General features: G+C 46.4%; 1 protein-coding gene across 1 annotated transcript in view; it reads left to right on the forward strand.

Moving 5' to 3' along the window:
• The window catches only part of URM1 (ubiquitin related modifier 1), a 34,102-nt gene that overhangs the window by 1,319 nt on the left and 17,585 nt on the right, over positions 1-15,198 (forward strand). The window contains exon 2 of the mRNA XM_081896659.1: positions 4,480-4,550. Within this exon, the coding sequence (XP_081752785.1) occupies positions 4,480-4,550 (71 nt within the window). The remainder of the gene's footprint in view (positions 1-4,479; positions 4,551-15,198) is intronic.

The following is a 15,198-nucleotide window of genomic DNA, read 5'->3' on the forward strand; positions in this document are numbered from 1 at the left end:
ATGGCAAGGTCCTATCAGTCAAGTCATTCTCACCTCCCACATACTTAATGTGAGGTGTGGGGCAGGTAAAGTAATCAGGAGGTTGCAGGCACCACCATTCAGTTGACTGCTGGGTCATGAGAAGCCCTTTTCAGAGCACTAGCTTGGAGTGGAAGGTATGAGTTCCAACACCTTTTGTTTTAGAAATGCAGAAATTTAGCACCTGAAGGAACATAGTCTGCCACTATCCTTTAAAATAATCATGTTGCTAACCTGTAGCCCCCCCCCCCAGGTTTTTCTGGACTTCAATCTCCCATCAGCTGCTGCCAGCACAGCCAGTGGCCTGGAATGATGAGAGGTGTAGGGTAGCAAAATTTAGAGCAGAGTTTTCCAAACTTGGGACTCCAGCTGTTTTTGGACTACGATACGATACGATATCTTTATTGTCATTGTCCCTTGCGGAACAATGAAATTTTAAAACTACATAAAAACTACATAAAACTACCACGAAACTACATAAAAACTACATAAAACATTCAAAAACCCCTAAAAACTCTAAACCCCCATTTTAAAATACACTATACTACAGAGACAGACCCCTTATGCTGCGTTTAGAACCAGAATTGCATTAGCGTAGAAACTGTTTTTCAGGCGGCTAGTCCTGGCTTTTATAACCCTGTACCTTCTTCCAGAAGGCAGAAGCTCAAAGAGATCATTTCTGGGGTGCGTACTATCATGTGCTATCTCTGCCACTTTCTTATGGCACCTGGCAGCATAGATTTGATCTAAGGTGGGAAGAGTGCACCCAATAATTCTCTCTGCAGTCTTTACAACCCTGGATAGCATTGTTTTTTCCCTGGCCATGCAGCTCCCAAACCACATGCACAAACCTCAAGTTAGTACGCTCTCCACAGTGCAATGGTAGAATGCCATCAACAGGTCCTTTGAGAGATTGTTTTCCCATCATCCCTTGCCAGCAAGACCAGTGGTCAGAGATGATGAGAACTGTAGTCCCAAAGCAGCTGGAGATCCCAAGTTTGGAAAATACTGATCTAGAGGGTCACATGTTAGCCTCTCCTGATTTTAATGGTTCATCAGGTTTGACCCGCGTATGGGATGGCTGCATATTCCTGCATTGCAGGGGGTTGAACTAGATGGTCCTCAGTGTCCCTTCCAATTCTATGCCTATGATTCTATTTGTTGAATAAAGAGCTAGACATTTTAAGGACCACAAAATAATTACATTGTAAACAACCCTGTGATCCTCAGACGAAGGACGGCAAAGAAAATGAATGAATGAATGAATGAATGAATGAATGCACAAAGTGGTATGAAACAATATTACGTCATTAGTGCCATGTAGGTGGCTCAGTCTTGAATGTATTTCCTTTCTCGGTAATGTTGAAAGGGAGATAAAAATCCAGCTAGGCATCAGACATCAAGGTGCTTGATGTTTAGTTTTCAAATGCTGCTTTCTGCATTGAATAGTCTGAAGTCATTCTGTAGTTAAGTGTTTATTATAAGGTCCATGAAAATAGGTCTCAGAGGAAAGTGATGAATGAGTCTGTCAAGCAGTCTTCCTTGCCCTGGTGCTACAAATGTTGTAATCCAACTCCCAGTATTCCTGACCATTGGCCATGTTGACCAGGGCTGATGAGTTGTAGTCCAAAGCATTTGGAGATCACCAGACTGAGGACATCTGCTGTAAAAGTTTACAAAAAGGCACTCTTGTTAAAGAGGGGGTTTGAACATCACTTAGCCTGGCGTGCTCTGGTCCATGGGGTCACGAAGAATCAGACACGACTAAACAACAACAATAGCAAAGCATACATGTGAAGTACAGGACTCCATCCAGAATGGGAATAGACTGGATTGCAACTTTTGACTATATATGTAATCAAGAAAAGAAGGGAATCAAGCATGCAACATTGGCATCAAACAAAAGGGAAGCAACACAACTATGAAAAAGAGAAATGCCAGTATCTCTAGTCCCTAAAAGTTGGTGCTACAGTGAATATGTTGAGTTTTTGAAATATCACAGGTATAGAAAGGAAACAAATGATCCTTCTTTAAACAAACAAGCCCACCTGTGACTTTGCAAATGTTTCCCTCAGTATCTGATGGTGTCCCCTCTCTCCTGCAGTTGGCTATAACTTTCTCTGTCTAGTGGTAGTGCATTAACTAGAATGGTGGGTCTTTTTGGGTAAAAACCGGGGGAAATTGCATTCTCAGTGAGCTAGGATATGAATTCACACTTATCAGAACCAAACCTGCTATGATAATGTAGATGAAGTGCCTTAGATACTGTTTACATATGTTAATTTCCAGAGGGGCTGCCGTGTTTTTCATAACAAAAAGAGCAAAAGGGTTTGTAGCACATTGAAGGCTGACAAATTTATTATGGCATAAATGTTTGTGGACTGCAATGGAGAAAGCTGTGGCCCTCCCAGTTGTTGATGGACTCCCAGCTCCTATCAGCCACATCCAGCATGGCCAGTGGTTGGAGATGATGAGAGTTGTGTGTCCAGCAGCATCTGGAGGACCTTAGGGTCCACATCCCTGATTTACATCCTAGAGGGGTACACTATTAAACTTAAATTCAGCCTTCACCAACAAATGCTTTGGTTCAGAACTTCCATTGTGCTGCCTGGAGCCACTTACAGTCCAGAGCATCTGGAGAACATTAGGCTGGTGGAAGCTACTTCTGAAGAGATTTTAAGATGTGCCCCATTTTACTATGTAAACGTGTGGAGAACATTTAGTTGAAATATGGTATATAAACATTCTAAATAAACTCCCCATCAGTTCTAGTAGATACCTTTCCCCAAACCTTGAAGGGTTTCTTGACTTAAATAAATAATGTCCTTTCTCCATGCTCGCACCATCTAGTACATCGTTTTGAGATAACTACTCCGCCCATGCTAGCCACTGTAGAACTGATTTCTAGAAAAGCAGTGTTTATTTGGTCCCCCCCACACTTTTCTTGGAAGTGCCTAAAAGAGTGCTCTATGTGTTCACATTGCAGCTGAGTTCTCCCCCCAGCTAGTATGCTACAGAAGGACCTTATCTCCCATCCCAGTATCTGCGATTAACACAAAGTGTGAGCTTGTTTTCACAGCAAGCAGAAAGATGCCTCTTTCCTATCATTGGTAGGGATTGTTCTCGCTCATGAATCTCCAGATTTGTCTAACATTAATAACTGCTACTTCAGTTTTCAGTTAACCGTTTTTCTTTTTTGTTGAGCCTAGATAGCACTAACAGAGCAATCCTTGGGGAGTGTGGCTTTGTATAAGTAATAGCATTGCAGTGAGCATTACAAAGGCACTGTTGTGCTGTTCCATAGTACAGCCAAAAATCTCCCTCCACGTAACTAGATTTAAAGGGACTGGGTCTAATGCTAATATTTCACCGTAAGTATTTTGATAATTCCTTTTCCATATCTCTCTGTTAACGTGGCAATCATGAAGCATGTGGATGCCAAGAAGCCAGTACCAATTAACTGCTGGAGTAGATTTTGATGATGGCTCATTCCCTCATGGCTCCATGGTTAGATGTTGCCTGCTGTCCATCAATCTCAGCTGTGTGTCTTAAGTAGTATTCCTGTGCACTAGCCTTTCCCAACCTGGGGTCCTCCAGCTCTTGTTGGACTACGACTCATCATCAGTTATAGCCAGCATGGCCAAGGTCAAGTATGATGGAAGTTATAGTTGAGCAACACCTGAAGGGTGCCAGGTTGGTATGTGCTTTTCTGGACCTAAGTGAGGTTTTTCCTTGAGCAGGTGATGACGGTTCAGGCCTGTGCTGAACAGATTCCTCAATTGAAACTTTCTCTATATGTTTCTTCTCGTCCTTCAGAAATGCTAGAAGATGCTTTATTTACATTGTAGTTCTCTCTCCTGTGCCTCTTTCCCTAATACATCCTCTTCCCCTTATATATGTATTTTTCTTTTAATACTGATGTGGATTGGTTTTCAATGGGGCTATTAGATAAGTTGCAGAGCCAACTCTACTGGTAGGCAAAGTGAGGCAGCCAACCTGGATGGCAAATGGGGCAGCAGCTACAGAACAGTGGTGGCAGCCTCCTGCAGTTGATCTTTCTGAACCCCCTTAAGAAGACAGAGCTCAGTTTATCACACGCCCTGCCATGTGCCCCCTAGGCTGCCCCTTCTCCCCTCTGTTAAGAAGGAAGGAGGACAACCATTGAGGAATAAGATTCAGTTGCCAATTGAGTAGGCTTCTCTGTGTGAAATGAGAGGGTGTAGGTTGTATCTTGTCCTTTTCCTCAGGCATCAAATTGTCTTGGATCAACCCTGTATGCTAAGTCAATGAGTTAATTTATTGCATTTGCACATGAAGTAATGCACATGAAGTGAGGGGTATGTAGAGGGGAAACACCTTAGTTTGTTTTTAATTATGCATGCACTATAAAAGGCTGGTGCCTCTATGATTTTTGTCTTTCAGAATGTTGCTGATTATGTGTTTCTTGTCTTAAATTTTCAGAGGTGGAGCAGAGCTCTTGTTTGATGGGATAAGAAAACATCAGGTGACTCTGCCCAGCCAGAAAAAACCTTGTGAGTATTTTGACTGTTCTGTCTTCTTCTGGCCCAGACTTGGTTCTTATTGATGGACCAAGATGAAAATGAAAACCTGTTCTATTTGTGAAGCTTTTAAACTCGAGGTCCAATGGCACATGGGAAACTGCCTTATGGTAGATCAGACTATTTGTCCACTTCCTAGGCTTGATGTCTCCTTGATTTTGGGCAGAGAAAGCCCTCTCCAGTTGCCTGCAACTCAACATTGCTGTGATGTCAGGGGGTGATGCATTCTGAAGCCCTGATTGCTGGAACTTCAAAGCACAGCATGGTTTGTTTGAAACAGTTCCATTCTGTTATTTGAATCTCCAAAAACCAGAGGTTCAAGTAGCAGCGCTGGGAGGGAAAAGGAGTATCCATGCCTTGGAAACAGCTTTTCTTTCATGGAGCAAGAAGTGATGATGGATGATGCGAGCATGTTAAGGAACAATTGGGAGCTCCTTTCAAGCCATTATTTGCTCCACATCAGACATTTTTTATGTCGAGTGTAGGGTGGTGGGCATGATTTACCCAAAACAGCCTCATGGGCCAAATGGGGAGGTCTGGCAGGCCAGGTTTGGCCTGGAGGTTCCACACCCCTGCTTTAACTGGAGGAGCCAAGGACCTTCTTCAGGGAAATCAGGTGCTCAGCTGCTGCTTCATTGATCCAGGTGGCTTCTGGTCCCTATTCATGCATGTTTCTGGGCAAGGATATAGTGAAGTGCTTTTGGTCTGCAAAATGAAGGCTACTGCAAAGAACAAAGTGTGACTTCTCACACCAACCCCTGGGATTAGACAGCTTCCTAGAGGTTAGCTCTATCAGTGACTATTGCCTATTATAATAGGGCTTCCCAATACAGAGGCAGTATTCCTCTGAAACACCAGCTGTAGGGGACTGAAGGCAGGAAGTGCCATGGGCATATCATGCCCTGTTTGTGAGTCTCTCAGAGATATTTAGTTGGCTGCTCTTAGAAACAGGCAGTGTTTGTTCTGACTCACCCAGCTAGTTCTGCTGCTCATCTGTAGGGGGGGGGTGGTACCCTGAAATTCAGGTCCCAGAGAACAGTCTGAAGGCAGGTGATGTATGCAACCTCTCTGCAACTAAGCCTAATCTGAGTCTAATCTGCTCCTGGATGGGAGGAGGCTTAGGGATCCACACCTTGTGTTCCACAATGGAAGAAATGCAGCAATAAATCATTGCATATGGGAGAAAATGAGAAATGAGATGCTGATGCTGCCCCCTATACCTTTGCAGTAATGTGTAAACAATAGGGCATCAAGAAGAAACTTGACACAACCAGGGTATGCTAGGGTCATGTAACAGCCATGTAAGGTAGGTTAGGCAGAGAAGTGGTGACTGGTCCAGGATCTCCTGTTTCTACTCATTCCTGTATAGTGGGATTCCTGACTCAAGGAACAAGTGAGTGGCAGAAGCAATCCACCACTGTGCTTTGCAGCTGAGGATGTTTTTTGCCTTTACCAAGTTATGTGCTTTTGAATATGTGTGAGAATATCTGGTCACCTGCCACGGTCTTGGGAGTAAGAATTAGATTCAAACATCTAGGGTCATTCAGTGAAGCTGAGTGGTGAGAGCTTCAAGACAGACCAAGGGAAATACTGCTTTGCACATCCCATGGTCAAACTATGGAAATTGCTGCCACAGGTACGGGTTGCCAACTTGAACTGGCCTGGATTACTGCAAACTCCTTATGGTTGCTGCATATTGCCTCCAAGGTCAGAAATGGTAGATTTCTTAATATCAGTTCCTGGGGAGCAGTGATGGGAAATGGCCATCACACTTGTGTCCTGCTTTGCCAATGGAAAACAAAATTGGACTGGGCATGATTTCGGACTGATCCAGTGGGGCTGTTCTTACATTCTTAATGCAAACTTAAAACTCATATTACTGTAAATTGTTTTAGTTTTAAAATTTAATCAAAATTTGATTGAAGCCTAAACTAAGGAGATGCGAGCCTTTGACCAAAGTAACTCCCAGTCCCTAAAGCTGGCTCTGACAGATTCAGCAGGCACCTTCTGCTCCAGCTTTTAAACACCTTTCTGAAACTTTCCTTTGTGGATAATTAATACAACTTTCTGCAACAGTTACTCCAATCTCTGATTTTAACTTTATATAATTTTTTATTGTATGGTTTTACATTCAGTTGTTGTGAACTGCTTTAATTATTATTTTTTAATTGAATGGGGCACACAATTATTTGCTGTAAATAAATAAATAAGAATAAATCTTATGGGCATACTCAGCTGCCTCACGCCAAGTCAGGCCGCTAGTCTATCAAGCTCAGTCTTGCTGACTTCCGCTGTTGCCAGTTCTTGGACAGAAGCCTCGTCAAGTCCTGCTCCACAGTGGGATTTCTTAATCAGTGGAGCCATCTGATTGAACAACTTAAGTAGACGTGGGGAACCACATATTTACCTGCCCCAAACCTGACATCCTATATATTGGGCATATGGACATGGCTTGGAAAGGTGGCCTTTCAGGCCAAATTGGGACCCCGAATTGGGGCCCATGAGCCAGAGGTGTCTTCTCACCTCACCTTGCTCCTGGCTGAACTGAGGTTTTCATTAGTTAAGGCTGCAGTCCTATACACACTTACCCGGGAACTCTGTGGGGCTTTCTTCTGAGTAAACTTCCACAGGATGTTTCCCAGTACCCACCCATCTGCCCTTTTTTATTGGGACAAAATCCATACAACTGTCCAGAGACAAGGAGCACAAGGCAAGTGAAGGATGCTGGTCTGCTTCTGTGTATTATTTTTGTAATCAATGTAGAATAATAGAATTGTAGAGTTGGAAGGGAGCTTGAGGATCATATAGTCCAGCCTCTGCAATGAATCATGGCAATCTGTGAACTGAGATAGCTCTTTCCACTCTTACTTACTGACTTTTATTTTGTTCTCTTGACAACCCCATTTTACTGTACCTCCTGTCCCATATGGTTGTTTTATTGCCATTGTATTGTTGATGGTTTCTCCATTTGTTTGAAACCCAACAAAAAGGGGGGTGCTGCTGCCCTGGCTCCTCTTCCTTGCTCCTGCATACCAGCTCAGGAAGGACAGGTGAATTGTCCTGGCTCAAGAAAGCGAGGCAGGCAGCAGTGCCCCCTTTGCAGGGGTGTCATGCTACCCTGCAGCGCCTACCTCTGATGCAGACAATTGCAGACAATGGAGAATAAACTGGAAGCCCTCAATCATGAAAGATAAGAATTCTATTTATTGGTGTCCTCCTGGATGTGAGTGCTGTGAACTCCACCAACACTCAGTAGTGAAGCGGGTCATTGTATGGCTGCAGCAACCAGAGATGTCGGAGCAACTGCCTCCTTCTCCTGTAGCCATACAGTGCAGCATTTGTCTGTCGTCAAAAGAAGCATCACTTTCTCCTCTGTGTGTCTGTGTCTAAACAACAATCCAGGAATAATTTTAACTCTTTCAATGGTGAGCTCTGATAGATGGCAGCTTCTAAGTCAGGCTTTGCTCTCCTTGTGACATCTATTTAGTCCCATGTGTGGGCTTGCTTAGCTGCTGCTGCTGCTGCTGCTGCTGTAACATCTAAGTAGCTTATAAATGGTGATACCTGCAGGGTAACTTCAATGTCATGTCAACAGCTTTCCTCTACCCAGAGGGGTTATAGGGCCCCAAAAGGAGCAGATGTCGAAACAGTGGGAGAGCAAAGAGGTCTCATGTCAGTGCAGGTAAATATGTTTGGGAAAATGACATTCTATCCAACTATATTCCTGGTTTGGAGGACCTGAAAGAGGCACTCCAGATCCCATCACAATCTTTCTCGCTAAAATAATTAACATAGAAGAAAACTTGGATATTTGCCCTCACTTGACAAATTCTCAAAGGGCTAAAAGGATGATAAGGCATAGCTATCTTAGCGATTTGCCAAGATGAGTCATGGACTAAATAAGGTCTTGCCAAGTTCTTCAAAAGAACTAGATAATGCTGAGATTCACCGCAGGTGGATGAATCTTATCCCAGCTTTTGAACTGCCATTATTAAAAAGTAGATCTGGAAAATTTCCATTTCTTGCCCAACACAAGAAATACCAAACGTTTACTTATGACTTTTAGTAAACCGGCCTTCCCATCTTGACTTAGGGAGATGAAAAACATCCTATGGTGGTCTCATTTTCTTCACCCGATAAGGGTTTTCAAAGATGAAACAGTGAGAAAGTTGGTCCCTGGCAGAAATCAAAGCAAATGCCGATAAGGGAAACTAAATTAAACAATAGAAACATTACGAGTCCGAAGGAGGAAGAGAAATCCGTGAGTTCAGAAATACAAGAACTGAAGAGGAGATTATTAAGTATAAAGTCTGAGATTTCAATTCAAAATATAAGGACACTAGAGCCTGGAACACAATATTTATATATGCCCAACAGCTCTCCATCCTGAAGAAGGACATCGGTGCAACTCTCTGATCTCTTCCTAAGCGATAGCGATGAAGAGGAGGAGTCTGGCGACCCTGACATTCCTATTTTAATAACTCACAAAGAACCTCAGGTCGCTGATAGACTCTTGAAACTAAGCAACCAGGTTATATCCGGACTTTTGCTTAACACTCCCAAAATCTACAAGGACGACCGTTCTTCCCTATTGCATTACTGGCAAGATAGGACTGGTGGAGTTCCTGAGCATGAAGCTGGTTCTTTGCTGGCTAGTGATCCCCATTTTACAGCATATGCCTTTTTAATACTCCCAAAGGCTCAGAAAGAGTTAATAGCCCCATGGCCATCCCATGAAGGAGGGAGGGATTGACAGCTAGCGGGCCACTGTGGGGCCGCCCTCCTTGCCTGGGGTGCGGCGGGATGGGCTACACCTATTGGGGATTTTGTCCTGCTGATTTTGTATCTCAACATTATACCTTTCTGATTCAGGAGACCTGGTCCAGGGACGACTTGTTAGTGAGGGGATATCACTCCTTTATAGAGGAGGCCAACACAGGGTTTGGGATCACCACCATTGAAGGGCGAGGGAGGTTTGGCAGTGGGGGTAGATATTATAGGCAAAGGGTTCTGAGATGTGGTGATGCCCAAACCCCTTCCAGTCTACACCCCATCCCGAGCAGGGATTACCCACCTCCGTCACTGGTGTTGTGCAATGCCAGGTCTATAGGCAATAAAACCACCACCTTGTGATACTTTTTTATCTCTTTGGGGGTTGGCCTGGCTTGTGTGATGGAGACCAGGGTGCGTGAAGGGGAAGTAGTCGCCCTGCATGAGATAGCACCCCCGGGTTTCTCCGTCCTCCACCAGTCGCAGACTGTGGGTCGGGGGGGGAGGAGCAGTAGCGTTAATCCGGGAGGATTTCTCTTTCAGTGCTCTGCCACCACCATCAGTCTCCAGCATTGAATGTGTTGGCCTAGTGTGGGGCACCAAGGAGAGCTTGGCTGTCTGGCTGGTGTACCGACCACCTAGCAGCCACCCTGTCAGGCCTGTTGGATGTGGTGGCAGGCTGGGCCTTGGAGTTCCCTAACCTACTGGTTTTGGGGGATTTCAACGTCCATGCTGATGCCACCCCCTCCTCATGGGCTGTGGACCTGGTGTCTTCCATGGCTACATTTGGGCTCTCCCAGTTTGTTTTGGGTCCCACATACCAAGCAGGCCACACGCTGGATTTGATTTTTGGTGCAGGTATAGATGTGATCATGTCCTCACTTGTGGAAGTGCCATGGTTTGATCACTATGCTCTGAAAGCCAGGATTCCTGCCTCCACCCCACTTGGGTGGTGAGCCTATTTGGGCTTGCCTGCGATGGATCCTGATGGATTTCGTCAGGGCTTGCGGGACCCTGCTCCCCCTGGTGGCTCACTAGATGAGCTTGTTGAGAACTGGAATAGCTGGTTCTTGGTGGCCATCAATGAGATCACACCTAAGCGCCCTCTGCGACCTTGCTGATACTGGGCCCCCTGGTTTACCGAGGAGCTCTGAAAAATGAAGCGGGACCTCAGATGGCTAGAGCAAGTATGGCGGTGTGCTCGCGACGGAGCCTCAAGAACATCTTATAAGACGCTTATGAAAGCCTATGAGATGGCAGTGAAAGCTGCAAAGAAGTTTTACTTCTCAGCTTCCATTGCATCCGCTAGCTCTCGCCTAGCGCAACTTTTTAGAATAATTAGGTCTCTAACAACCCTAGAGGAACAGCTAAATTTAAATACGAATTTGACCCACAGCTTTGAGGCATTTGCAAGCTTTTTGCGGAGAAAGTCTTGCTGCTCCGCCGTGACCTCCCTGCCAGTTTGGATATAGCAACAGAACTGGAGGCCCCTCAACTGTCCTCAGGTCTGATATTGGACCACTTTGATTGGATACTCCCTGCTGATGTAGACAGATTCCTCCGAGCTGGAAGGCCCACCACTTGCCCCCTTGACCCGTGCCCGTCTGGCTGATTAGAGCGTGTCCAGACAAGGTGCAGCCGCCCTGGGTGACATCATCAATCAGTCCCTTGGTACAGGGACTTTCCCAGGGGAGTTGAAGAAAGCAGTGGTGTGTCTGCTCTTAAAGAAAACATCTCTAGATCCTTTAGATCTATCCAATTACTGCCCGGTTTCGAATCTTCCGTACCTGGGTAAGGTAATTGAGAGAGCGGTTGCCGAACAGCTTGGTAGATTTCTGGATGAAACATCAGCTCTGGACCCATTTCAGTCCGGCTTCCGCCCTGGTTATGGGACTGAGATGGCTTTGGTCACCCTGACAGATGTTCTCTGTAGACAGCTGGATCGAGGCGGGTCGGGATTGCTGATTCTTTTAGATTTGTCAGCAGCCTTTGATATGGCCAATCATGAACTTTTGGACCACTGCCTTGCTGACGTGGGGATTCAGGGCATTCCGACAATGGTTGTGCTCCTTTATCTCAGGTTGGGGACAGAGGGTGGTGCTAGGGAGGGAGTTGTCACCACGACATTCCTTGGTGTGTGGAGTCCCGCAGGGCGCAATCCTTTCCGCTATGGTTTTCAATATCTTTATGCACCCCCTTGCCCAGCTTGTCTGGAGCTTTGGGCTGAGTTGTCATCAATATGCTGATTACACTCAGCTTTATCTGTTGATGGACGGCCGCCCTGATTCGGCCCCGGACACACTGACCAGATGCTTGGAAGCTGTGGCTGGATGGCTGTGTGTGAGCTGGTTGAAGTTAAATCCTTTGGAGACAGAGGTCCTCTGGCTGGGTCAGGACAACATGGGGTTGGGGGGCCAACTCCCATTTCTTGCAGGGGCTCAATTAGTGCCAGTGTCTTCTATCAAGAGCTTGGGTGTAACCTTCAACGCCTCCCTTTCCATGGAGGCGAAGGTTGCAGCCACAGCAAAGGTGGTATTTTTCCATCTCCGCCGTATCAAGCCATTGGTCCCTTACCTGTCTCACCCTGATCTGGCCACCGTGATCCATGCGGCGGTCACCTCTAGGCTTGATTATTGTAACTCGCTCTATGCGGGGCTGCCCTTGAAGCCGACCCAGAAACTCCAGTGGGTGCAGAATGCCGCGGCGAGGCTCCTTATGGCGTCCTTGCCATGGGATCACATTCATCCAGTGCTTTACCAGCTGCACTGGGTCCCAGTGGAGTACAGGGTCAGGTTTAAGGTGCTAGTTTTGACCTTTAAAGCCCTATGCGGCCTAGGACCCTCATACCTACGGGACCGCCTCTCCTGGTGCGCCCCATGAAGGACCTTAAGGTCCACAAATAACAACACTTTGGAGGTCCCAAGCCGCAAGGAGGTTAGATTGGTCTCAACTAGGGCCAGGGCCTTTTCAGTACTGGCCCTGACTTGGTGGAACGCTCTCTCCCAAGAGACCAGGGCCCTGCGGGACTTGACATCTTTCTGCAGGGCCTGCAAGACAGAGCTGTTCCGCCTGGCCTTTGGCCAAGGCACAGTCTGACCCTTATGTTTCCCTCCCCTTATGGTCTTGATCTATCGGCTACTTTTAAAATGAGGCTGCATTTTAAATTGTATTTTAACCCGTATTTTAATAAATAGGTTCCCCCCTTTGTGTGTGTGTGTGTGTGTGTGTGTGTTTCATGATGGGCGTAAAGCCGAATAAACATTTTGATTTGATTTGATTTCCCCCCTCCCCATTATGTTTTATTATAGTTTTATTGGTGTTAGTCACCCTGAGCCTGGCTCTGGCTAAGGAGGGCGGGGCATTAAAAAAAATATTATTGTTATAATTATTATTGTAATAATTTCACAAGCTTCCTTTGCATTTGTGGCCTCAAAGCAAAAGCGCCTATTTCAACATATGGCTCATATCATGTGTGGGGCTCCCTTTGTGTCTCAAGGGAGGGCTGCCTCCTTGCCCATTCAGGGATACATAGATTTGGGTGTGCCCACCTGCTGATGTTAGGCAGGTGATCAGAGCTGGCCTTACCATGAGACAAGCTGCCTCAGGTGGCAAATATCGAAGGGCAGCAAGTGGAGAGAGCTGTGTGTGCATGCTATGCAACCTACCTGCATCCACTAAATAAGCCACTGCCCTCAGGGTACAGTGAAGTATGTTGAAATAAGATCCAGCAGTCTGCCGAGCTTTCGTACATGGCATGGGACTGGGAGGAGGCAACCGCTTGCCATTTGCTTCAGGCAACAGAATGTCTTGGGCTTTCCCTGCAGGTGATAACCATTGATTGTGCCTTCTCGGTAGCAGCTCCCTAGCACTGGACTTGGTACTCCATAGAAATTGTTTTATTCACACATGCCTTTGGAGAACAGCAGGTGGTGTAGTTTTACACTGCTGGCTGATTCAATTGCTTTGTTGCTCTTCTGTTCATTATTTAGAATTATTATTTTCTTTCAGTTGCTGGTATGTTTGATAGGAGCATATAGGAAGCTCTTTTATTCCTCATTGGGCAGTTGGTCCATACTTCATGGGGCTAATGGGAACTGGAGTGCAGGCTTTTCCACTGGACTGTGGGCCTTCTGTGCTGTTGTTTAACAAGCTGCCTCAAAAGCCATGGGGGGAAAGTATGTGGTGTTGGTTTTTTAACATTTCCCCCTTCTGCATAGTTCCCTTCTGAATCTTAGAATTCCCCCGGATTTTCTTGTAGTAAAAAATTCAGGTTTTAATGCTGAACTGCAACTGTTTGAAGACAGAGAGATCATTCCAAACATAAACTTGAAATGTAGGACAACTTTTCCCTTGGTGTCCAAAATAGGCTCACCTTTCCCTCTCCTCCTCTTCTCCCTCCATCGTGCCTGACAAGGAATGAGAGGGCTTTTCGTAGGTTCTTAATGGCTGTCTTAATGGCCTTCTTAATGATAATGCCCTTCACTTCACCAGGGGACAGCAGGTTAGTTTAGGACTACGTGGCAGGTTGTGTGGCATGTATAGATCCATCCTCCAAGAGAGGAGCAGATGTTGAGTGTGAGGCTAAAAGAGGGTGGTGGCCAAGATGGGACATTATGCCAATGACCTTGCAGGGTTGATCTTACAGAAACCTCACATCCATAAGTGGAATGGCCTTCTCTAGGCCACACAAGGAATTTCCCCATTACCAGAGGGTGTCCCGCCCCACATGCACGCTTCGATTATTTGGTAATAATCAACTGACACTCTTTCTCAGCCTTTTCCTGCAAGGCCTTTTGGAGAACAGTAGTTGAACTATGACTCAGGGACTCTTACAAGGCGTGTCAGCTATTCAAATCAAGCTTCTCTCTCTCTTCTGCACAAGAAAGAAAATGGCCTAAGACAGATTGTCTTGGCTGTCCCCTGCTCCCAGCCACATACTTGATGAGAGGGTGGGAGGCAGAGGCTGAGACCCTCGGGAGCCAATCCCTAGGAGGGCTTTGGCCAAGCTGTGGGAAGGGTAAGAAGAGGGTCAGGGAGGGGACACCCAGGGCCAGCTCTAAGCTTCTTCTAGGGGCTACTGTGCAAGGTGCCTTCAGTGGGCCCACCCGCCTTCATCCAGCCTGCTCCTTCGCGGTCACTGTTGCCAGCTGCTGCTGCTCCTCTGCCACACAGTTGCTGCCACTGCTGAGCAAGCAGCTTGGCGGACAGCTCTTCTTCCTTCTCCTCACCTCTGGCACTTGTTTGCCAGCTTTCCCCATCTGGACCAGAGCAAGGGGCAGGTGGGCAAGCGGGTTGCCGTAGCAAGTAGGAGGAGCTGGTCCTGCTGGTGTGGGCCAACCATGCCATTCCTTGGAAGGGAGCTGTGTTGAATGAAGGCATCCTGGAAGAAAAAGCCACTGCCTTGAGCTCCTTTAGAGTTCAGCACAGTAATCGATCAGGGTTACCTCTCTATCCCCACCGTCCTGGTATGACACCTAAAGGTGGTAGGAGGGTGAATTGGTGGTGGTGCGAGTGGGATGGATGGAGGAGGGGATGGTGGTGTGTCTGTGTATTTGTGTGCAAGTTTGTAGGAGGTCCACAAGCCCTTTAAGTTGCTCGGGTTTAGTTCACACGGTTCGTGGTGCCAGCTGTTCCTCACCCCCCTTCCCCTGCCCTCCCTCCCAGGGACTGTTTGCTGAGCTGGGGGCTCCTGTGCAAAATTGCTTTTCAAAAGAGCCACTTTCTGCTTAATTAAACAATGAGCCGCCCCTCCCCTGCACATCTGTAAAGCCCCTTCTGCAGTCTCTTTATCCCACAAACTGCTCCATTCTCAATCCCTTTCACTTGTAAATCTCCCTTGCTCCCCCCCACC

Source organism: Podarcis melisellensis (genome assembly GCF_964234715.1).
Source record: "Podarcis melisellensis genome assembly, chromosome: Z".
NCBI lineage: Eukaryota > Metazoa > Chordata > Lepidosauria > Squamata > Lacertidae > Podarcis > Podarcis melisellensis.